We start from the raw sequence: 25,117 nt of genomic DNA, 5'->3' as shown, positions 1-25,117 counted from the left end.
GACCTATTTATCTCAATGATACTCACCTGCCCTATAACTGAGGAACACTTCTCTTTTCACTTGTTCTACCACTAAAATCATAAATGTAGGTTTCTAATCTTCTTACTCAACTTGAAAGATAGTCCTTCTTTGACCTCCAGTCCATAAACCCTTCTACTTTCTTCCCTGTAGTCTTTATGGCCTTTGGTTCTACAGTCTGTCATTTCAACTACTCAGCTCACTTGCACCACAGGCGTTCCCTTCTTCACAATAGCAAGGAAATATCCCAACCCTTGATCGATCCCAATGTTCACGTTCCCAAAAACCATGCCAGCTAGCCAAAGATAAGCATGCAAAGTAGAATAGTCTCCCTGCTAAGATTACAGACACAATCAACTAAGTTCTGTATGCAGCCCCAAAATGCTACTATTTGATATTACCAAGTATCTACTCATATTAGCCATTTCACACAATGAACATCTCACTTTCAATCTCAAAGAAAATAGACTCAATAGAAGGAGGCTCCTGCAACTTCCTGTAATATCTAAGCCCACCTAACCCCAATTAGCCATCATGTTCAAGGTCCCACCGCCTTCAACTCTCAGAGGCACTAGCTTCCTTTAATTAGCTACTTGCTACCCACTATCTTCAATCTTTCCTCCTCTGATTCTTATTATTTCAGCATATACAAATGAAAATACACCTTCATTACCCTTCCAAGCTATGTCACCATTAACTGTCAAATCTCTAAAGGCAATGCAGAAACAAACGTATAACCACAATCTAGAGAATACGAGATCACGAGAAAAAGCCACCCTGCCAAAGAAGACCTGAAAATCAAAACTAACAGTATCTGCTAAAATAAACAACATAAGGAAGATTCAATAGCCCTAACACGTGGGAGAATTCTAATACAATAATCTAAACAATATTATCAAGTAAATATGTTTAAAATTCACAACAACACAAAAGAAGAAACCAGAGGACTCGTTCCCGGCCTCGAGCAGCTCTTAGGGAAACGGTGAGTGCAACAGGCATGGAGCAGCCCACTCTTGCAGCGATCCTCTAGGATCCTAGCTATGGGAGACCCCATGACCTGCACAGACCTGGGAGTTGCAAGGGAGAACTGCCCAAATAGTTGCCAGAGATAGAACCCCAGTCTGCAGAGCCCAGAGGGTCTGGCGCAGTAATGGCTGCACTGGGGCAAGGCCATAGGTGCCCATCACCCAAAGCCTGACATACTCCTCTAGGTGGTTTTAGCCTTAGTTGGCTGCCAGAAGCAGAAAGAGCAGAGCTATCTTTCCCACAAGATTGGACCGACCTGATCTGAATGCCACCCTGTCTGCTGGCCTCTCAAAAGCTAGTCTGTCTTACTAGCTTGCAACACAGCCTCAGCTGCCCTGCCGAAATGCTTGCCAACAGCCACCACCATAGGTCTTTTGCCAACAGCCTCTGCCTTCCTGTCAGAGCGCTTTTGCAGGCACACAGCCACCCACAGCCATCCCCTGCTGGTGCACACTTGCCTGCAGCCTCCCCTGCCGGTGCCGCTCGCCATGGTCACCCCACCACAAGCACACTTTTTCCCAAAGCACCGCCCCACGCCCCCCACCCCGAGCACTTTTTTGGGCAGTCACCATCGGAAAGTTGTTGCCAGCAGACTGGGAACACCTTAGCTCCTCCAGTGCAGCAGGTGTCTGACCTCAGAGGACCAGAAATCAAAGCCACTGGCCTGTTCGGTGCACCCCCAGGGTTAGAGCACACAGCCCAGGGGTGCTGAGCTGAGCTCTGGCCCTGCAAGCACACAGAAACCAAGCCAATTGACTAATCCCAACTTATTCCACAGGAAACCCCTCAACGGCATCAAATAATATAAAAGCAAAAGACCCCATCCAAAGTACAGCGACTTCAAAGATTAAAGGAACATCAGCCCACACAGATGAGAAAAAAACAGTGTAAGAATTCTGGCAATCCTAAAACCCAGAATGTCTTCTTACTTCTTTATAACCGCACTAGCTCCCCAGCAATCGTTCCTAACCAAACTGAAATGGCTAAAATGACAGAATTGAGAAGCTGGAAGGCAAGGAAGTTCGACAAGATACAGAAGAAGGCTGAAGCCCCACCCAAGGAAACCAGTAAAATGGTGGTTTGATCCATGATCAGATCTGAGACGAACATTTTAGTAAGAACAAAACTGAACTTCTGGAAACAAAAAATGCACGACAGGAATTTCATAATGCAATTGGAAGCATTAATAACATAACTGAGGAAAAAAATCTCAGAGCTCAAAGAATCATCATAGGCAGACAGAAATAAAAAAGAATTTTAAAATTAAAAACAAAAAACAAAAAAACAAAAAACTCCAAGAAATAGGGGATTATGTAAACAAACCGAACCTACCACCCATCAGCACTCCAGAAAGAGAAAGAGAGAGAGCAAGTCACTTGGAAAGCATATTTGTGGATATTTTCCACAAAAATGTCTCCAACCTCACTAGGCAGGTCAATAAGCAAATTCAGGAAACTCAGAGAACCCCAGTGAGATACTATTCAAGATGACCACCCGCAAGACGCATAGTCATTAGATTCTCCAAGGTCATCAGGAAAGAAGAAATCTTAAAAGGCATCTAGAAAGAAAGGGCAGGTCACATATAAAAAGAACTCCATCAGGCTAACAGCGGACCTTTCGGCAGAAACCTTACAAGCCAGAAGAGACTGGGGACCTATAATCGGCATGCTTAAAGAAATTCAAACCAAATATTTCGTATCCAGCCAAGCTAAGCTTCACAAGCAAAGGAAAAACAAAATTCTTTTCAGAGAAGCAAACGCTAAGGGAATTCATTACCATGAGACCTGACTTACTCAATGGAGTGCTAAGAAAGGAAGCAAAAGACCATTATCCGCCTCCACAAAAACACACTAAAATACATCTCCCACTGACACTATGATGCAACGATACAATCAAGTCTACGTAACAACCAGTCAGCAACACGGCGACGGAATCAAATCCTCACGTATCAATACTGACCTTGAATGTAAACGGGCTAAATACCCCACTTAAAAAGCACAGAGTGGCAAGCTGGATAAAGAACCAAGACCCAACCATATGCTGTCAAGAGACCCATCTCACATGCAATGACACCCACAGGCTCAAAGTAATAGAATGGAGATAAAGATCTATCAAGCAAACAGAAAACAAAAAAGAGCAGGGGTTGCTGTTCTTATTTCAGACAAAACAGACTTTAAACCAACAATGATCAAAAAGGATAAAGAAGGGCATCACATAATGATAAAGGGTTCGATTCAACAAGAAAGTTTAACTATCCTAAATATATATGCACCTAACATTGGAGCACCCAGACATAAAACATGTTCTTAGAGACCTACAGAGTTTTAGACAACCACCAAATAATAGTGGGAGACGTCAACACCCCACTGACAGTGTTAGACAAATCACTGAGGCAGAAAACTAACAAAGATAGTTTGGACCTAAACGCAACACCCGACCAAATGGACCTAGGAGACTCTAGAGAGTACTCCACCCAACAAAAGCAAAACACATTCTTCTCATCTGCACACAGCACATACTCTAAGATCAACCACACGCTCAGCTGTAAAGCAATTCTCAACAAATTCAAGAAAACGGAAATCATACCAACCACACTCTCGGACCACAGTGCAATAAAAACAGAAATTATTACCAAGAAGATCTCTCAAAAAATGATACAATTACAGGGAAATTAAACAACCTGCACCTGAATGACTTTTGAGTAAAGAATGAAATTAAGGCAGGAATCATAAAATTCTTTGAAACTAACAAAAACAGAAACACAACGTATCAGTCTTTAGAACACAGTTAAGGTAGTGTTAAGAGGAAACTATATAGTGCTAAATGCCTACATGAAGAAGTTAGAAAGACTGCAAACTAACAACCTGGCACCACACTTAGAGGAACTAGAAAAGCAAGAGCAAACCAACCTGAAATCTAGCAGAAGAACCAAAATCATGGCTGAACTGAATGAAACTGAGACACAAAAATTCACACAAAAGATCAACAAAACCAAATTTTGGTTTTCCAAAAGAATAAACAAGATTGATATATCACTAGCTAGATTAATAAAGAAAAATCCAAATAAACACAATCAGAAATGACAAAAGTGACATTATCACTGACCCCACAGAAAGACCCTTAGAGACCATTAAGAACAACTCTATGCATACCAAATAGAAAGCCTAGAAGAAATGGATAAATTTCTGGAAATATACAAACTTACAAGATTGAACCAGAAAGAAATTAAAACCATGAATAGAACAGTAATGTGTTCCAAAGTTGAATCAGGAATCCAAAAAAAAAAAAAAAAAAAGCCTACCAACCAGAAAAAAAACCTGGGCCAGATGAACACACAACCAAATTCTACCAAATATAAAAAGAAGAGCTGGTACCAATTCTACTGAAATTATTCCAAAAAATGAAGAAGGAGTGACTCCTCCCTAATTCATTCTATGAGGCCAGCATCATCCTGATACCAAACCCTAGCAGAGACACAACAAAAAAGGAAAACTTCAGGCCAATATCCCTGATGGACATAAATGTAAAAATTCTCAACAAAATATTGGTATACTGAAACCAGCAGGACAGCAAAAAGTTAATCCACCATGATCAAGTATGCTTTATCCACTGGATGCAAGGTTGATTCAACATATGAAAATCAATAAATGTGATTCATCACATAAACAGAACCAAAAACAAAAACCACATGATCATCTCAATAGAAACAGAAAAGGCTTTTGTTAAAATCCAACATTCCTTCTTGTTAAAAACCCTCATCAAACTAGGTATTGAAGCCTCAAAATAATGAGAGTCATCCATGACAAACCCACAGCCAGTATCATACTGAACAAGCAAAAGCCAGAAGCAGTCCCCTTGAGAACCAGAACAAGACAAATATGCCAATTCTCACCACTTCTATTCAATATACTATTCGGAGGCCTAGCCAGATCAATCAGACAAGAAAAATAAAAGGCATCCAGATAGGAAGAGGAAGTCAAACTATCTCTCTTCACAGATGATTCTATACCTGAAAAAAAAAAAAAAACCATATTCTCTGCCCCAAGGTTCTGAGAACTGATAAATGACTTCGGTGAAGTTCCAAGATACAAAATCAATGTACAAAAATCAGTAGCATTTCTATACTCTAATAACGTCCAAGCTCAGAGCCAAATCACAATGAGAATTGTAAAACACGGCAGAAAGACATCAGAGATGAAACAAATAAATGGAAAAACATTTTGTGCTCATGAATAGGAAGAATCAATATTGTTAAAAAGGCCATACTTCCCAAAGCAATTTACAGATTCAACACTATTCTTATCAAACTATCAATGTCATTCTTCACAGAAATAGAAAAAACTATTCTAAAATTCATATGGAACCAAAAAAAGAGTCCGAACAGCCAAAGCAAACTTAAGCAAAAAGAACAAAGCTGGAGGCATCAGACTGCCTGACTTCAAACTCTACTACAAGGCTACAGTAACCAAAACAGTACAAAACTGGTACCAAAACTGGTACAAAAACAGATACACAGACCACTAGAACAGGTTAGAGAACACAAAAATACAGCCACACACCTACAACCATCTGATCTTTGAAAAGACAACAATAACAAACAATGGAGAAATAACTCCCTACTCAGTAAACAGTGCTGGAATAACTGGTTAGGCATATTCAAAAGATTGAAACTGGACCCCCTTCCTTTCACTATATATAAAAATCAACTCGAAATGGATTAAAGACTTAAATGTAAGACTTAAAATTATAAAAACCTAGAAAAATACCTAGGAAATACCATTCTGGACATAGGCCTTGGAAAAAATTTCATGATGAAGTCTCCAAAAAAAGCAATTGTAACAAAAACAGAAATAGATAAGTGGGACCTAATGAAACTAAAAAGCTTCTGCACAGTAAAAGAAACCAACAACTAAGTAAAAAGCCTACAGAATGGGAGAAAATATTTGCAAACTATGCATGTGACAAAGGTCTAATATCCAGAATCTACAAGGAATTTAAATCAACAAGTAAAAAACAACCCCATTACGAATGGGCAAAGGACATAAACGGACACTTCTCAAAAGAACACATACACACGGTCAACAAGCACATGAAAAAAATGCTCAGTATCACTAATCATTAGAAAAATTCAAATCAAAGCCACAATGAGATATCATCTCACACCAGTCAGAATGGCTATTAAAAAGTGAAAGAATAGCAGGTGTTGGCAAGGTTGGAGAGAAAAGGGAACATAGTACTCCAAGCCCTATACATCGCTTGTGGGAATGTAGATTAATTCAGTCACTGTGAAAAGCAGTTTGGCGATGTCTCAAAGAACTTAAAATAGAACTACCACTTGACCTAGCAATCCCTTACTGGGTATAGACCCAAAAGAATGTAAATTATTCTACCAGAAAGACACATGAACCCAGATATTCACTGCAGCACTATTCACAACAGCAAAGACATGGGATCAACCTAGATGCCCATTAACAGTGGATTGGATAAAGAAAATATGGTACATATACATCATGGAATACTATTCAGCCATAAAAAAGAATAAAATAATGTCTTTTGCAGCAACATGGATGCAGCCAGAGGTCATTATCCTAAGTGAATTAACACAGGAAAACCAAATATGGCATATTCTCACTTAGAAGTGGGAACAAACACTGCGTATACACATGGATACAAAGAAGGGAACAAGAGACACTGGGGCCTACTTGACAAGGGAAGGTGGGAAGAGAATGTATTAGTCTATTCTCACACTGCTATAAGGACATATCCGAGACTAGGTAATACATAAGGAAAGAAGTTTAACTGACTCACAGTTCTGCACGGCTGAGGAAGCCTCAGGAAACAATCATGGCAGAAGGTACCTCTTCACAGGGCGGCAGGGGAGAGACTGAATGCCAGCAGAGGCAAGGCCAGATGCTTATAAAACCATCAGATCTCATAAGAACTCACTCACTATTAGGAGAACAGGAAGGGGGAACTGCCCCCATGATTCTAATTACCTCCTCCCACTGGGTCCCTCCCACGACACGTGGGGATTATAGAATTACAATTCAAGATGAGATTTGGGTTGGGACACAAAGACAAACCATATCACAGGGTGAGAATCAAAAAACTACCTATTGGGTACTATGCTCGCTACCTGGCTAACAAAATCACTTGTACACCAAACCCCAGCAGCACACAATTTACCCATGTAACAAACCTGCACGTGTACCCCCAACCCTAAAATAAAAGTTGAAAAGAAAAAAAAAAAAAAAAACAGAAACTAATGAAAGATTACATGAAAAAAGAACAAGTCAATTAAAGAAAGCAAAGAAAAGGTATAGACATGAAAAACCGTATAAGTGATAATCAAAACTTGATAAATATATTTTTTAAAAAACTATGACGGGAAATGACTTTGCACCCATTAGGATGGTTACTATTAAAAAAAAAAAAAAAAAAAAAAAAAAAAAAAGGCCGGATGCAGTGGCTCACATTTGTAATCCTAGCACTTTGGGAGGCCGAGGCAGGCAGATCATGAGGTCAAGAGATCAAGACCATCCTAGCTAACATGGTAAAACCCCGTCTCTACTAAAAATACAAAAATTAGCTGGGCATGGTGATGTACACCTGTAGTCCCAGCTACTCGGGAGGCTGAGGCAGGAGAATCACTTGAACCAGGGAGGCGGAGGTTGCAGTGAGCCAAGATCATGCCACTGCACTCCAGCCTGGTGACAGAGCGAAACTCCATCTCAAAAAAAAAAAAAAAATCCAGAAAATAAGTATAGCCAAGGATGCAGAGAAATTGGAATCCTTGGACACTGCTGGTGGGAACATAAAATAGTACAGCCACTGTGGACAACAGTATGGCAATTCCTCAAAAATTAAATACAGAATTACCATGTGATCTACCAATTCCACCTGGGTATATACACAATTACAAAAAGATGGAAACAACCCAAATGCCCATCAATGGATGAATGGATAAACAAAACGTAGTATAGGATGAGTGTCCTTATCTGAAGTGCTTGGGACGAGACGTCTTTCAGATTTTGAAATTATTTGGATTTCTTAATATCTGCATTATAATTTCCAGTTGAGCATCCCTAATCTGAAAATTCAGAACCGGAAATGCTCCAATGTGCATTTCCTTTAAGTGACATTTCAGCACTCAAAAAGTGTCAGATTGCAGAGCCTTTTGGATTTTGGATTTCCAGAATTGGGGTGTTCAATTATACAGACATTAGATTATTATTTTTAAAAAGGAATGAAATGTTGATATATGTTACAAAATGGATGAGCTTTGAGAACATTATATTAAGTGAAATAAGCCAGTAACAAAAAGACAAACGCTGTATGATTCCACTTATATGAGTTGCCCAGGGACGCCAAATTCATAGAGACAGAAAGTAGAAAGGTGGCTGTCAGGAGCTGGGAGAAGGGGAAAATGAGGAATTACTGTTTAATGACTATAAAGTTTCACTTTGGGAGATGGGTAATGGTGATGATGGTACAACAATATGAATGTATTTATGCTACTGAATTGTACACTTAAACATAGTTAAAATGGTAAATTGTTTTTCATTTTTCTTTTTTTTTTTTTTTTTTCCAGAAATGAAGTCTCACCCTGTTGCCTAGGCTGGAGTGCAGTGGCATGATCACAACTTACTGTAACCTCGACCTCCCAGGCTCAAGCAATCCTCCTGCCTCAGCCTCCCAAGTAGTTGGGACTACAGGCACATGCCACCATGCCCAGCTACTTTTTTTTTTTTTTTTTTTTGTAGAGATGGGATTTCCCTATGTTGCCTAGGCTGGTCTCAAACTCCTGGGCTCCAGTGATCCTCCTGCCTTGGCCTTCCCAAATGCTGGGATTACTGGCATGAGCCACCACACCTGGCCTAAAATAAATTTTACGTTATATATCTCACCATCAAAAAAAAGGAAATTAGACAAAGCTGAGGAAAGAATTAGTGTTCTGAAAGGAAACCACTGAGAAATTCTACCCAAATAAAACCTAAAAAGATATGGAAAATATGAAAGAAGGCTTAAAAGACACAAAGGGTAAACTAAGAAGGTCTAACACAGGTCTAAAAAGAGTTCCACTTGGAGAAAACAGCAAGGATAAAGAGAAAAGCAATATTCAAAATAAGCATGACCAAGAATTATACAGAAGTAAAGGCAGATTGAGTGTTCAAAGCAAAAAATCCTAAGCAAGATAAATGGAAAATCATGTATGCATGGAGACACATTTTAATGAAACCGCAGGGCACCATAGAAAAGGAAAATATTTTAAAACAAACTAGAGAAAAAAAATTAAAAGAAATCATAATTAACTGATATCACACTTCTCAACAATGATAGAAGCCTAATAAGAATTAAGCAATACTGGCAAAGTACTAATAAAAACTAGCAGTCAACCTGTATTTTATATGCAGTCAAATTACTACTCAAAATAAAGTGAAATCATGACATTTGCAAACATATGTACACAGTCACAGACTGTCACTGAAAATATTGAAAAACTTACTTCAATTAAAAGGAGACTGAACCTAAATATTTATCAATTAATAAAAGGAAGCATATTCAAACTTAATAGCAATTAAGGTGAATGAACTAGGTAAATCTCAAATCCTGCTATATATGCTAATCATGCTGTATATAAAATTCTCCCTATTATTTATTAAAGATACAGCTTTATAAATAATGTACACCAACTGGATGGGAAGAAGATATACCAGCTGTGTAAGAGTGGCTAGGCTATGTTGGTGGGAGAAGAGAAAGCAAAGAAGCTTCCTCTATAACTGGTATTTTTCTTTGAATAAAAATGAATCAGAAGTAAAAATGGCAAAATTCTTTATAAATTTTTATAAAATAAATTTATAAATAAATTTTTATAAAATAAATTTATAAATAAATTTTTATAAATATACTTATTATAACCAAACAGTACTTAAAAGAGTGTTAAATACAAAAGGACACCTTCAAGAGTACATAGGAATACATACACTTTTAAATACTGCCCTATGTACAGTGTTCTTTTCAATATTGAAATATTTAATATTCTATGCCTAAATATTTTATCATTTAAGAAGACAGAAAAATAAATGTTTCAAAAGAAAAGAAAAATAAAAAAATAACATCAAGAAAACAGAAATAAAACCATAAAATCTAGGCAATAACAACCTACAAGGTTTCCTGGGTGTAGAAATCACTTTTGAATACCTGGAAATCAATTTTCCTTATAATTTTTCCATCACTAATACAGCATAAATGTAATTCTTAATAAAACTTCAAATAAAGCAATTCAAATTGCTGGACTTACTAAGTTAAGAGAATGTAATAGTACAAATTTTCCAGAATTGACTAGTAATTATCATCTATTTTTATGGGATATAGTTCTTATATCTCATACAACAGGTCAAGTAATTTAAGTTTGAAGGCATAACAAGAGAGTCTACTGTTTGTTCTCAAAAACAAAACACACAAAAAACAAAACCTCACCTTCGTGATTTCCAGACAGCAGTGGTAAGTTTCGGCTTTCACTTGTGGCAACGGGTGAGACAACATATGGAGAAGCGCCTTCTGACTTTCTCCTTGTAGTAATGGACTGGCCTGCGCAGATTTCCAGCTGGTGAAAAAGTAAAACCACCAAGATATCTGAGGCAAGTCAGTTACTAAGCAAAAGACTGCAAAGCTAACTGGAAGGGATTTCTTCCTACTCTAATTCCTCAAACTGAGATCTTATTAAAAATAACTGATATTAGCAAGTACTTACCACCTAAGCACTTATTTGTTTCAGGGCAGAGGAGATTCTGTTTTTAAGACTATTTTTGAAAACCCAAAATGTCTTTAAAATCCCCTACTCAGTTGATGTTTATCACATCACAGAATTTATTCTTTCCAAAAGCAATAAAGACACTAAGTTCTAAATAGAAATTTGCTGATGTCCTCAAAATAAATTAACCAATACACAGTGTTTTCTAAAAATCCACACAAGAAAAAAGTACAAAGTAATAAAAGTTACAAAACTCTCAAATTATTAATTAAAACTTTAAAGATAAATGAACAATGTGTGTGAATAGTCTGGATGGATAGCAAAAACAAATGTATAAAAATCCAAAGATCATTCATTTTGATTGCGGCTATGACATTTTTGAAGTTAATCTTGAAAATAACAGTTAAGTCTCCTAATGCAGCTGTACATATACCCTTTAAAAGTCAGACACGTATAAAAGCAATTAAACTAAAAAATAATAATAACAAAGACATAAGGTCAGCTTCACTTTCACTGTTTCTAAGTTTACGCACACCCTAAGCGTCCAATAATAATATAATCACATTAAGAAAGAAAATATTACATCTTTGAACAAATGCTGATGATTTCCTTTATTAGGGAGAAATGCTGATGATAGGAAAAGCTACACAAGGCTTGGTCTGCCAGCTCCACTAATTCTAAGAGATTCTTCTCTCCCTAAAAAAGAAGCAGAATGGAACAATAAATGTCAAGTTCATGTGCAATAAAATTCTCAACAGCTAACTAAGCAGCTTCAAGAAACTAGACCATTCCGAGACCATGAGATTGTTTACATCTGTTTATGTCCACTTGCTCATCAAGCAACCTAAAAATGTCAGCCTAGGTGGAGAAATGTACGAAAATTCCCTAGCTAAATGCTACATGAGACTTTCTATTATTTAACTCTGAGTAAGCTTAAAGTTACAATCAAACTGCCTGGTTCGTTGATTACTTCTTTGTAGCTCTACCTCCCCTAATAAAAGTAGGGCTATGTATTTATTATAAACCTGCCTCTTGTAACAGCCTGACCACTAGGAACATACAGGACATTCAACACGTGTGATTAACTGACCATGCAAAATGCCACAGAGGCCAGACACAGTGGCTCACACCTGTAGTCCCAGCACTTGGGGAGGCCGAGGCGGGCAGATCACTTGAGTCAGATCAGGAGTTCAAGACTAGCCTGGCCAACATGGCGAAACCCCGTCTCTACTAAAAATACAAAAAATCAGCTGGTTGTGGTGGCACGCGCCTGTAATCCCAGCTACTTGGAAGGCTCAGGTGGGAGGCGGAGGTTGCAGTGAGCCAACACTGCACCACTGCACTCCAGCCTGGGAAACAGAGTGAGACTCCGTCTCAAAAAAAAAAAAAAAAAAAAAAAAAAAGCCACAGAAATACTTCAACTTAAAGACACAATTCAAAACAAGAAGCCAGGGGTACTAACATGTGGCAAAAGGAAAAGAAAAAAAAATAAACTATAGCAGTAAATAAGAAAAATTATAAATATCAGGTTCAAGGCCAGGCACAGTGGTTAACACCTTTAATCCTAGAATTTTGGGAGAACAAAGGTAGGAGAACGGCTTGAGGCCAGGAGTTCAAGACCAGCCTGGGCAACACAATGAGACCTCATCTCTATAAAACAGTTTAAAAATTAGCCAGGTGTGGTAGCATATGCCTATAGTACTAGCTGCTTGGGAGGCTGAGGCAGATGGATTGCTGGAGCCCAAGAGATCAAGACTGTAGCCTAGGCAACAGAGGAGGCTGTCAAAATAAAAATTTAAAAAATTTCAAAGAAAATAAATAGGTTCAGATACATTCTACTGTAGGCGCCAAAATGAATAAGAATTTTATCCCTAATTCCTCAAGATCTTCAGGATCCATGTCCTTATTTTCAAACAAGAAACAACTATTGTATCAATGTCTGCCTCTAAGAGCCATTAACCCTTTCATTAATAACATACTAATATTCTAACAGTATTTTTAAAAGGGATACTGACACATAATTATTGCTGTAACACTGCCGTAAAGTCATCCTAACACATTATAAACAATGTAGTTCATGACTGTACTTAATATTTTTTAAAAATCAGGCTTTATATATAAGTATCTATAAAATATTAAGGCAAAAACATGTCTACAAGCACTAAAATAGCCCTTATAATTCTAGTTACATCAACTGTCATTCATTTCATATCAGTAAGTCACTTCATAGAGGTACTCAATATTAAACATCAAGACATTTGTAATAACCACTGCTTTTTTGCAAATCACTGATATTAGGAATATACATCATTAATTAATCTAAAGTCTTTGTTTTACTTCTATACAAATCATATCCTTACTTTAACCCGTTAAGTAACAGGTTATTTGGCCGGGCGCGGTGGCTCAAGCCTGTAATCCCAGCACTTTGGGAGGCCGAGACGGGCGGATCACTAGGTCAGGAGATCGAGACCATCCTGGCTAACACGGTGAAACCCCGTCTCTACTAAAAAATACAAAAAACTAGCCGGGCGAGGTGGCGGGCGCCTGTAGTCCCAGCTACTCAGGAGGCTGAGACAGGAGAATGGCCCGAACCCGGGAGGCGGAGCTTGCAGTGAGCTGAGATCCGGCCACTGCACTCCAGCCTGGGCGACAGAGCGAGACTCCGTCTCAAAAAAAAAAAAAAAAAAAAAAAATAACAGGTTATTTATAACTGACCCACTCAGGAATAATGTATCCCTCCTGTGACAATTCAATTATATGTTCATCAATTTGAAAAGTATAGATTAAATTTTCTAAATATCTCAAAGGGATTTGAAAGAGATATTAATCAAAATCAAAATTTTTACCTCCTTCTCAATATCAGACAGGAAGTTACAGGTGCATTCAATTGAATAAACAGCCTCTGCAGTTCGTTTATAAATACTGTAGTTTTCAGAATTCAGCTGTTCCAAATAGGCCACAACAGCTTCATGAATATTTGGATATTCCAAAGAAACAGGCATGTCCAAAGAAAGGAGAAATAATGCTGTTGACATAGGCTCTGGTAAAAACTCGCTTGCCTTGATGAATTAAAAAAAAAAAAATTAAAACTTTGTTTAAAAAAAACTTATTTTAGAGAAACATGGTGGGTTATAGTCTTAATCTAACCCAACTTCCTTTTTTTGCAATTCTTTGTCAAAAAACTGAAGCTTTTTCCAAAGAAAATCCCATTTCCCAACACATCATTTACCTCTACCTCTTTGTCTTTGCTCAATACAAAATGTCTGAAGTCCAAATACCAACTCTTCCTCAAAGACCAGGATACTATCTTCTTCCCCAAACCAACTTCTTCTCTCCCTGAGCCCTACACCTTGTATATACCTCTGCTATTGAACTAAGGCATGAGGCCTTTTTCTCTAAGTATTTTCTGTACATGTACACAAATCTCCACAATAACCCAATAAACTGAAGATGTTCAGCCATCCCATAGCTGAACATGACAGAGCTTATTAATGACATATTAATAACATGAAATCAAGTATAGCTACAGATTGATTTGAACAGAAATGGATTTTTTTCTTTGGTTTTGTCTTTTAGAGGGGATAGCGGAAATTCAATATAATATTTTAAATAGTTCTAAAATATTCACAGAAGATAGCCCCTTAATTAGTATAAAATCAATTTGCCCAAATGAAATATTATACATATTATAAATCAATAGATTTAAAACTGAAAGAACTATGGTTTTTTAAAAAATGGTTCTAGTTTTGTGACAGGATTATAAATATAAATTAAAGAAATAAAAAGGACTAAAAATTCGATGTCCAGAGAAAATCTCTTGACAAGGCTCAGTATTACGGTTGAAATGCTGCCTTTACAAAAGTGGGTTTGGTCGTGATTTATTTCATGGATAACCTATTTCAAGGATAATCATTAACTACCTGAAAGTCTAAAAGCTGAATCAGCTAAACGATAATACCTTTAAATGAATATAGTTGCTAAATGAAGATCAGAAACGACAAAAATCAAAATTTTAGATTACACAGACACGACAAACCTCCAGATTAGTAAAACAGCAGCTATTAGAAAGTAAAGAGAAATTTCATTATTCTGTGAAGAACTATCCTTTTTTGGGGTGGGGGGAGGAGGAAAAAGAGAAACTCAGTTACCTGCTCACCTATGACTCACTCACTCAGCGAATATTAATTGGGCCTTACTGTGTTCCTCTACTATACTACCAGGCACCTCTCCAGTCCTGGGAACCCAGCAGAGAGCAAATTAAAACCTCCGCCTGCATGAAGCTCACATCCCACTGAAGAAAGTAGAGCGTAAATCAATAAACTTCCTAAGATGTTAGGTGTGGCTAAGAAGTGTTTTAAAACAGGATGGGAAAGATGGAGAGGAACAGAGAAGTAATGTGGAGTGGAGGCAGGGAAACGCTACTTCTCCAAAGTAGTAGGGGAAGGCCTCGCTAATAAGGTGACATTTAAGTAGAGCCCTGGAAGGGTCAGAAGCCACGTGACTATCTGAGGGAAAGCATTTATAGAAGAGGGAAGAGCAATTACAAAAGCTATATTTGGTAGCAAGGAAGCCAGTGTAGCTGGTTCTGAGGGATGGAGTCAGAAAGGAGAGGTGGGCCAGATGAGTTAAGGCTTTGGGTCATCAGAAGGACTTGTCCTCTGCTGGAAGCCACTGGAACATTTTTAAAAAGTATCAAAATTGGTCTGTAGAGAACAGATGATAATGTGCAAAAGTGGAAGCTAAGAGACAGAGGACTTTACTGCAGCAATCCAGGCACGACAGAATGGTGGGCTTAACTCAGGTATTTCAGATTCTGTATAGGTATTCAAGGGAGAAATGACAAATTTTGCTCAGGGATTATATCTACATATGAGCAAAAGAAAGGAATCAAGGCTGACTCCTCAGGTTTTTGCCTGATCAACGATCAACTTGCACAACGAAGTTGCCATTTACTGAGACAGGCAAGACTATAGGAAGAACATATTTGGAAGGGGAAGCAAAGAATGAAGTTTAGGACATGTTCAGTTGGAGACATTTATTGTCATCCAAGTGAAGACATCAAAAAGGACACTGGGTATAGACAAGTTCAGAGTTCAGGTTATATGTCTGCTCTGGAAGTATAAATTTGGAAGGCATCAACAAACAGATGGCATTTAATAATCACAAATGGGATGTATTTCTTGAGGGCTACAGTCAGTCCCAGGGTTCTACTCCTAAAGAGTTAGGAAGATGAGGAGAAATTAGCAAAGGCGATTTAGTGAGTTGGGTACTGTGCTAAGAGAGTAAATCCTAGTGGATCTAACTCTACAGGCACCGCATTCTAGTTTAAGAGAGTTCTGACTCTAGTCAGAAAAATAATAGCTGCTGTGAGAATTAAACAAGCATTAAGCAGAGTATATGGCATGTAGCACTCAATAAATATTAATTTCCTTTTCTCGCTTCACCACAAAGGAATTCCAACATTTCACCCTGCATACTCGTATTTAAAACTCTTGCTATCTCAACAACTCAAAGCCCCATGCTAATGTCATCAGCTAATCCTTACATGGCCCAATAGACTAATCACAATTTACACCCCCGATCTAAGATAGCTGTACTGCATATATAAGCATTAGTCACATGGCATTGGAACTAAAAGTGAAGATGTTTCGATTTAAATCCACCACCCCATTAGATAAAAAATAATCAGCAACATCATCTCATGTACATTGGGAGGAGGGGCTATAAATGTTTCCTCTACACCTAGCCACTCAGCAGCCATGGCATAGTTCTATGAGTTTGTTAGAAATGCCAGCTCTCAGGCCCTACCCTTTACCTGATGAATCAGAATATGCAACATGTGATTAAGAATATCTCTAAGTGATATGTTTGCACATTACCGTTTGAAAAGCACTGCTCTCAGTCACTCAACTGGCTTCACCAGGTCATTAGATCTTTTTATACACCTCCCTGAAAAGCTAAAGACCTTGTGTTAGGCCGGGTGCGGTGGCTCAAGCCTGTAATCCCAGCACTTTGGGAGGCCGAGACAGGCGGATCACAAGGTCAGGAGATCGAGACCATCCTGGCTAACCCGGTGAAACCCCGTCTCTACTAAAAAATACAAAAAACTAGCCGGGTGAGGTGGCGGGTGCCTGTAGTCCCAGCTACTCGGGAGGCTGAGGCAGGAGAATGGCGTTCTTCCTTACCCTCAGTGAGCATCAGTAGCTAAGGAAGAGTAACAGCAGTTCCTAGGATGCTCTGTGCTTCTGCTTCCAGAACAGAGATAGTACTTTTACCTCTTACTTCCCAGATGTTTCCCCAAACGAAATTACCTTCATTTGTTTTACCAACCACAATATTTGTCACAAGATTACCAACGTATCATTTTAACCTATACATGAGCATTCTCCAAAATCATTTAAAATCAACAAGTATCAGTTTCAAAACAGGACATTTTGTCAAACTTAGGAAATCTCTACATAGATTCATATTTATTTTCCAACATTCAAATTACCTATTTGGTCAGTGGCAACTCAAAAAAACCACTTTAAAGGCAGAGTCCAAATTCTACTTCAATTGTTAGTGGGCTAGCAACAGACAGAGGGCAGCAGAACCTTACATTTATATAAACCAGAGAAGAAATTTAACAGCAATGAAATAACATTCTTGTTTAGATCTCACTTTAAAGTACTTAGCCAATTAATCAAAACAAATATAATCATCTAAAAACAAATACCTTAATTACAATCTCCCACAATGATCAAAGTTGTTTTAATAAAGTTCCAAGTTATATATTTAAAATAACTACCAAAAATTAGATATTGATTTGTTTTTAAAAATGGAAACAATACAACAATAACTACCTTTTCTTTAAAAAAAAAAAAAAAAAAAAGCATGGAAAATTAACTTTACATTATTCTAGCACTAAGTAAAATTACTGATTTCTATTTTGGTTCTGGTCCAAATAAGCACTTGATGAAAAAATACAATCAAAAATAAACTACATGATGCAACTGATAGGATAAGTTTTCCATCAATACTTCAACCCATAGATAGATTGATCATTTGCAATACTTAATAACAAGCAATTGTAGCACCACTAATTTTTCAGTGATATAATATTAAGGAAGACACCCATATTTTAAATTCAACTCCTGTCTTAAGAGACTGGAATTTTTCCATTCTTAATGCTTATGCCTTGAAAAATTGTTACTCTTCAAAACAAAAAAGGACTGCAGAAACATAATGACTAGTGAATACAAGTTAGAAATTAAAAGTAACACAAGTGATGTTATTCTCCTTAAGGCAAAATACTGTATTTAAAATGTAATCGTTTTCCTGGATCACCTGATAACACATTGTGTATATAAGTGATACTTAGAAAATGGACTTTGGGCCAGGCACGGTGGCTTACGCCTATAATCCCTGCACTTTGGGAGGCCAAGGCAGGCAGAACACGAGGTCAAGAGATTGAGACCATCCTGGCCAACATGGTGAAACCCCATCTCTACTAAAAATACAAAAATTAGCTGGGCGTGGTGGAGGGCACCTGCAATCCCAGCTATTCAGGAGGCTGAGGCAGGAGAATCGCTTGAACCCAGGAGGCGGAGGCTGCAGTGAGCGGAGATCACGCCACTGAACTCCAGCCTGGCAACAGAGCGAGACTCTGTCTCAAAAATAAAAGAAAATAGAGTTTGGACTATATGCTCTACAGAATTCTAGGAAACAAAGCCGCAAATGTTTAATAACTAAGGGCAACAAAGAGGCATAAGGAATAGTTTTCTCGTTTTCATAATTTCTCCCACACCTGCATTTTAGTGTGCCACTCCTTTGTCTTTGTAACAAGAACACCACAAAATACTGATATCTGAATGATCTGAGATACTTTTACCACTAACATTCAAATTCAGAGATAACCTCACATTTAAAAATACAGTCAGAATATTTTAAAGAAATATTTACACATATTAAAATCACCTTTACCAGACTTCATACAATGGAATATTTTGTAATAAAAGTTAAATTAATGCTATAAGCAACAATAGTTATGAACCTCGAAAAGGAGTTGAGAGAGTACCTACTTTATAATTTCATTTAAACAACATTCAAAACAGGCCAACTGATCTACAGTGACTGAAGTCAGAAAGCAGTGTGGCTCAGAGAAAGAGGGAGAGGTAACAGATGGGAAGGGGCCTTTGGAATGCTGGTAACATTCTATTTTCTGTTATGAGGTTGGTCACTTTTTAAAGACAGATACATTCACTTAAGTAGAAAAAGCACGGAACTATGTACTTTTCAGAATGTATATGAAAGTTTAAAAAAAAAAAAGCCTTTACAGATTTAATGTATTTTTCCTGATAGCATTTTAAAAATAATTTAAAAATTTAAGTGTTCTGATTAAACTAACAGTGCACAATTTCAGAAACTGCGATTAGCAAACACACAGAAGAGACACCAGCCTTGGGCACTTTCAAAAAGTGCTTCTTTTTAATAATTTCCCCGCCATATATTCTCACAATTATCTTTTCCATGTACTACTCTTTTTATCCATTCTTTAGCTAAAAACAATAAAACCTATGAAACTATAATATTTTTAACTTATGCTTATAATAAAAGCACATGTTTAAGCATTCAGCCTTTGATCTAGTAATGCCCTTATTAGGAATATAAGAATCCAAAATACAAGTAAACATGTGTAAGTAGCAATTCAACATAGTGTTATTTATCAAAATACCAAAAAAAGAAAAAAAGAAACATAAAAGCTTAATTTCTGGAGTCCTTGTGGAAATCATAGAACATCTTTCTGGTAAAATATTAGCAGCCATTAAAATTTATGAAGTGTTTAGTTACACAGAAAATGTATATTAGATAATAAGAAATGGTTTTTTTAAAAAAAAGAATCAATAGGCTGGTACAGTGGCTCACGCCAATACTCCTAGCACTTTGGGAGGCGGAAGTGGGTGGATCACCTGAGGTCAGGAGTTCAAGATCAGCCTGGCCAACATGGCGAAACCCCGTCTCTACTAAAAAAATACAAAAATTAGCCGAGTGTGGTGGCTCACACCTGTAAACCCAGCTACTTGGGAGGCAGAGGAAGGAGAATCACTTAAACCTGGAAGGTGGAGGTTGCAGTGAGCCAAAAAAGTGCCACCGCACTCCAACCTGGGTGACAGAGTGAGACTGTCTCAAAAACAAAAACAAAAAATTAAAAATAAATAACTTTTATGGATGCTGTCAATTGGACTTAAAGCAGAAAAGAAAAAAGCCTCAAAACTAACTTGAAATTATGAATGAATTTTTATTCTTCATACATCAAAATGTTTTTTAAATCAACATCTTATTTTCTGAGTAAAAGTTAAAAACTGAAAATACCAAAGAAAAGAAAGGGCTAGGTAAAATAGAAAAGTAGGAAAAAAAAAAGTACTAGAATAAAGACTAGCACAAAAGATAGTTTATTGCTATCATGGGCAGAAAAGCAGCTTTGTGAAAGACACCTAAAGCAACATGTTAATCAAAAAAACAACTTTCAAAAGACATATTAAGGTATGAAATCATATATTACATAACTCAAACTACAAATATGTTTAGACATAAAACAAGTTACCAAATATTAACTAGGTGAATCAAATAAAAACCAGGATATTTAATCCTACCAAAGATATCTTCTGAAATTCTTTTGATCAGGTGCTAAAATAAAAATATTAAGCAATTAAGTTGCTGGCAGAAAGGAAAGAGAAACACATGCGACCAAAAAAAAAAAAAAAATTCCCTTAAGTTACTAAAATACACCACACACCAGTAATTTACATGAAATACAACAAATACAATAGGAGAGTCCTCAGAAATCAACTTCATCAACACTTAGAAACTAAAGCACTGCTAACACTATTTTTAATAGACAAAACAAGAAAAAGAAAAGGTTCCAGGACATTAAGATATGCTAACTACAAAATAATTTCTGAAGCAGTAATGGAAACTATTGTTTGTATTCTACGTGTCAAGGAACTTGGGAAATAGTGAGTAAGTAGAGAACTCTGACAACACGCACCCAGCTGAAGAGAAGGAAAGGCTACTCTTGATATTAATGGTAAGAACCAAGACACACACTGCAGAGATAAGATCAGTAGGCTTTCAATGCCCTCCAATCAATTAAAAGATACATCAAGTGTACCAATTATATATGTATATATGTATGGAAAAATGTATTCGTATAGAAGACATAATCTCTTCCCTCAAGTGATCCCAAAGTTATTAAAGAAATGAGACCAAATAACATATACATCTATATGTTATTGTTTGACTTATTTGGTTTCATTTCTTTAATAACTTTGGGATCACTTGAGGGAAGAGATTATGTCTTCTATACAAATACATATACGTATACGTATATGTACAGATAACAGCAAGTCTTGTCTTTTACAAAATTAAACTCTATAAGGCCAGGGAATAATTCTAACCTATTCAGTTTTACATCCAGCAAGTAATACTGCTAGCCCACTGTAGGCAATCAATAAATTATTCACTGAATGAACAAGGAATAAACAAACAAATGTACAGACTGCAGTAAAACATATGCAATAAAAACAATAGCAAGATTAAAAAATAATTTCCCATCAAATGTTTTGTCAAAATTGTTCAAAATGTTAGCCATTTCTCAATTTCTACATTTCCCATATAACCTGTTACACTTATTTTGAAAATGGCCTAAAGCACAATACCTTCACACCATGAAAAGAGCAGCAGCAATTTACAACAGAGCATTTATTTAGAATAGTCAGTAAATTCCAAATGAGCGGCATTACCTGCCTTACCTTTTCAACAGGGAGAAGCGTTTGTAGCAGTCGAACTGCAAACAGGGAAATGCTGATAAAGGCCATTCTGTGGTGCACAAGCATCACCTCTGGTTGCTCCAAACTGATACTACTTTTATGGTAGCACATGGTTTCTCCAAGGGCTCCCAACACCAGGAGCAGTTTCTCTTTCTGAAAACATTTACACAACACGAAACAGAAGAAAACAACCAATATTACGGGCCAGTGTACAAAAGCCATGGAGAACAGATTAAAATATTATTATTATCATTAAATAGGAAAAGAAACCAAAACAAAATTTATTCCTCTCTCTGAGAATTACCAATACCTGCTGACATAATTTAAAAAGCACAAAAGAATGATCAACAAACCACCTACATTTTAAAAATACAATAATCTGTAAGTATTTAATATGATCAATCTTAACTAACAATGAATAAGTATAAACAATAAAATACAAAAGGTAAATGAACCATAAATTCCTCCTAGTTTCTAGTGCTTAATTGTTCCAATGTGGAACAATTAACGCATTAACCCCTCGTCAAGTATTTCTTATGCTTACTATACGCCTAACACAGTGGCAGGCATAATGGAAAAAAAAATGCATTAGTACAAGAGACATGATAATCCCTGTCCTCAAACTGATACCAACATTTCTAAAGAAATGAATCAAGGAAAGTCAAATAATTAAAAAGCAATTAAATATCAAATTGTATAAACTCTCTTTAGATAATAAGGTTTCAAGTGGAAAATGTTATGCCATCATAAATTTAAAAAAGAGAAATCGTATCTTTTAAACTAAAAGGTATACATTAAATATGAAGAAGAACCTATGCATAGTAGACTGACTTGTAAGTCACATCAATATAGACAAAGTATATCCCAGATATACTGATATGCCCCCATAAACTAGCGGGTAAAAGGACACCCTCAGTAAGACAGGAAAAAAAAAAAAAAAAACTGAAGTACTTACTTTAATTCTCCATTGAAAACATATGAAAATAAGAATGAGAAATACCTGCAAACTAACAACAAAAATCTAATATATCAGAATTTTTTCAATTCAAGGATGACTATACAGGGAAAAACTAAATGGTATGAGGCCCAAAAATCACAAGCTGTTGGCAAGGATATGGAAAAACTGGAACCCTGGTGCATTGCTAGAGGGAATGTAAAATGGTGCAGCCACTGTGGAAACCATAATGGGCAGTTCCTCAAAAACCACAGAATTATCATATCATCCACTTCTGGGTATATACCCAAAATAACTGAAAGCAGGGTCTCAAAGAGAGATGTATACACACCCAGGTTAACAGCAGCACCATTCACAACAGCCAAAAGGTGGAAACAATCAAAGTGGCCAATGACCAATAAATGCAGAAACAAAATGTGGTATGTTGTATATACATACAAGAAAAGGAGGCCGGGCACAATGGCTCACGCCTCTAATCTCAGCGCTTTGAGAAGCCGAGGCAGGCACATCACGAGGTCAGGAGTTCAAGACCAGCCTGACCAACATGGTGAAACCCCGTCTCTACCAAAAATACAAAAAGTAGCTGGGCGTGGTGGGACGTGCCTGTAATCCCAGCTACTCAGGAGGCTGAGGCAGGAGAACCACTTGAACCCGGGAGGCAGAGGTTGCCGTGAGCCAAGATCGCACCACTGTACTCCAGCCTGGGCGACAGAGCAAGACTCCATCTCAAAAAAAAAAGAAAAGAAAAGAAAAGAAAAAAAGGGTGTTGAGCATTCAAAAGGAATTAAATTCTGATACATGCTACAACATGGGTAAATCTTTAAAACATAAAATAAAATAAGCCAAATACAAAAGTAAAATAAGCCAGATACAAAAAGACAAATACAGATTCCACTTATATGAGGTAGCAGAGGCTGCGGATAGGCAGAATGAGGGGTTATTGTTTAATGGGTACAGAGATTCCATTTGAGATGATGAAAAAGTTGTGTAAATAATGATAATGGTTGTACAACAATGTCACTGCAGAAGTAAAAGGAAGACAAAATAATCCACATAAGCAAAAAAAGGCAAAAACTGTTTACAGTAGACCAAGCATAACTACACTATAAAAAGTTTAAATTTTCCTGTAAATGAAACAACTTCATATTGAAGTAAAAAACAAAAATTAAAAATTTATACATAAATCCTTAACTGTCATGGGATTAAGAGTAAAAAAAAGAAAGTAAAATTTAAAAAAAAAAATCTTTGTGAATAAAAGGTTAAAAGTTCAATGAGGGCCGGGCGCGGTGGCTCAAGCCTGTAATCCCAGCACTTTGGGAGGCCGAGACGGGCGGATCACGAGGTCAGGAGATCGAGACCATCCTGGCCAACACGATGAAACCCCGTCTCTACTAAAAAATACAAAAAACTAGCCGGGCGCAGTGGCGGGCGCCTGTAGTCCCAGCTACTCGGGAGGCTGAGGCAGGAGAATGGCGTAAACCCGGGAGGCGGAGCTTGCAGCGAGCTGAGATCCGGCCACTGCACTCCAGCCTGGGCGACAGAGCGAGACTCCGTCTCAAAAAAAAAAAAAAAAAAAGTTCAATGAGTAGTAGAATTAAAACAAAAAACCTAAGCAGTATGAATAGTGAATAATTTAGGGCAAAATAAATTACAGTAATTTTCTACTGATGACATGTTTAACAATAAAGACTCAGTAAAAATGAGTCTGTGATCTGAATAACATAGAACATCAACAAAACATGTCATTGATATGATATGGATTTATAGATTTTAACTCAGTCTTTTTGAACGTAATTAAAATTAATAGCATATACTTTGAACACTACAAAGAATATAACTTCTCTTCAAGTTTCCAAGAAACACTGCCAAAAATCAACTTTAAAAATACTTTACCACAAAGAAAACTTCAATGTATATTTAAAGCTATATTTCTCTGATCCCCAAGAAATAAAACTAAAAAGTAATAAATATTTAAACCAAAAGTAGAACAATCCTCACAAGATTAAAACAAAAAGTAAAACATCCTCATACAAATAACTACTGGTCTAGAGAAAACAAACTGGAAATATAGTGACAGTCTTATTATATTGATAGGCAATTAATTCCTCCATACAGTATTTCTCCATGAAAACAGTACTAAGAACAACATCTCTATTATTCAAGATTAACTTTGATAATTTACAACTTAAATCAAAATATATATTTAAGATCTCAGTATTGTAGGGCTTTTTCTAAAAGTCTATCTACTTGTGAAATTGTTTAAAATAATCTTACTAATTCTAATGATGAATTGAGTACTTCTCAAAATATCATAAAAAGCAAGTACTTTAAGAATGAGTTTTACAGTTCCATTTCCAACATTTCTTCTAAGCAAAAGAAAAAAAAAAAAAAGTGGTTTTTTTTGGTTTTGTTTTGTTTTGTTTTTTAGGAAAGGACCGAAAAACAACAGTAACTGGTCAACATTTTTTAATTCTTTGGGCTAAAGATGTTTAAACAACAACCCTAAAGGAGTTGATGGGGGGGGAAAGACCAGTCCTCACAGGATAGTCATAGTTT

The 25,117-nt window shown here is 36.8% G+C and overlaps 1 protein-coding gene across 11 annotated transcripts in view; it reads right to left on the bottom strand.

Annotated features, from left to right (window-relative positions):
• Positions 1-25,117, bottom strand: part of LOC105476947 (rotatin) — a 215,439-nt gene that overhangs the window by 163,966 nt on the left and 26,356 nt on the right. For 10 of the 11 annotated variants that reach the window (XR_011616801.1, XR_011616800.1, XR_011616799.1 and 7 more), the window contains 4 exons: positions 21,589-21,759; positions 13,645-13,857; positions 11,382-11,494; positions 10,525-10,651 (listed from right to left, as the gene is read on the bottom strand). Coding sequence is in view for 6 of the 11 variants with exons in the window: in XM_071085198.1 (XP_070941299.1) it covers positions 10,525-10,651; positions 11,382-11,494; positions 13,645-13,857; positions 21,589-21,759 (624 nt within the window). In the remaining 5 variants the exon portion in view is untranslated. Of the gene's footprint in view, positions 1-10,524; positions 10,652-11,381; positions 11,495-13,644; positions 13,858-18,858; positions 19,094-21,588; positions 21,760-25,117 lie in introns of those variants that run through there. The other variant, XR_011616802.1, reaches the window with a different exon arrangement.

Source organism: Macaca nemestrina, chromosome 19 (assembly GCF_043159975.1).
Source record: "Macaca nemestrina isolate mMacNem1 chromosome 19, mMacNem.hap1, whole genome shotgun sequence".
Taxonomy (NCBI): Eukaryota; Metazoa; Chordata; class Mammalia; order Primates; family Cercopithecidae; genus Macaca; species Macaca nemestrina.
This window is presented reverse-complemented; position numbering and strand designations above follow the sequence as displayed.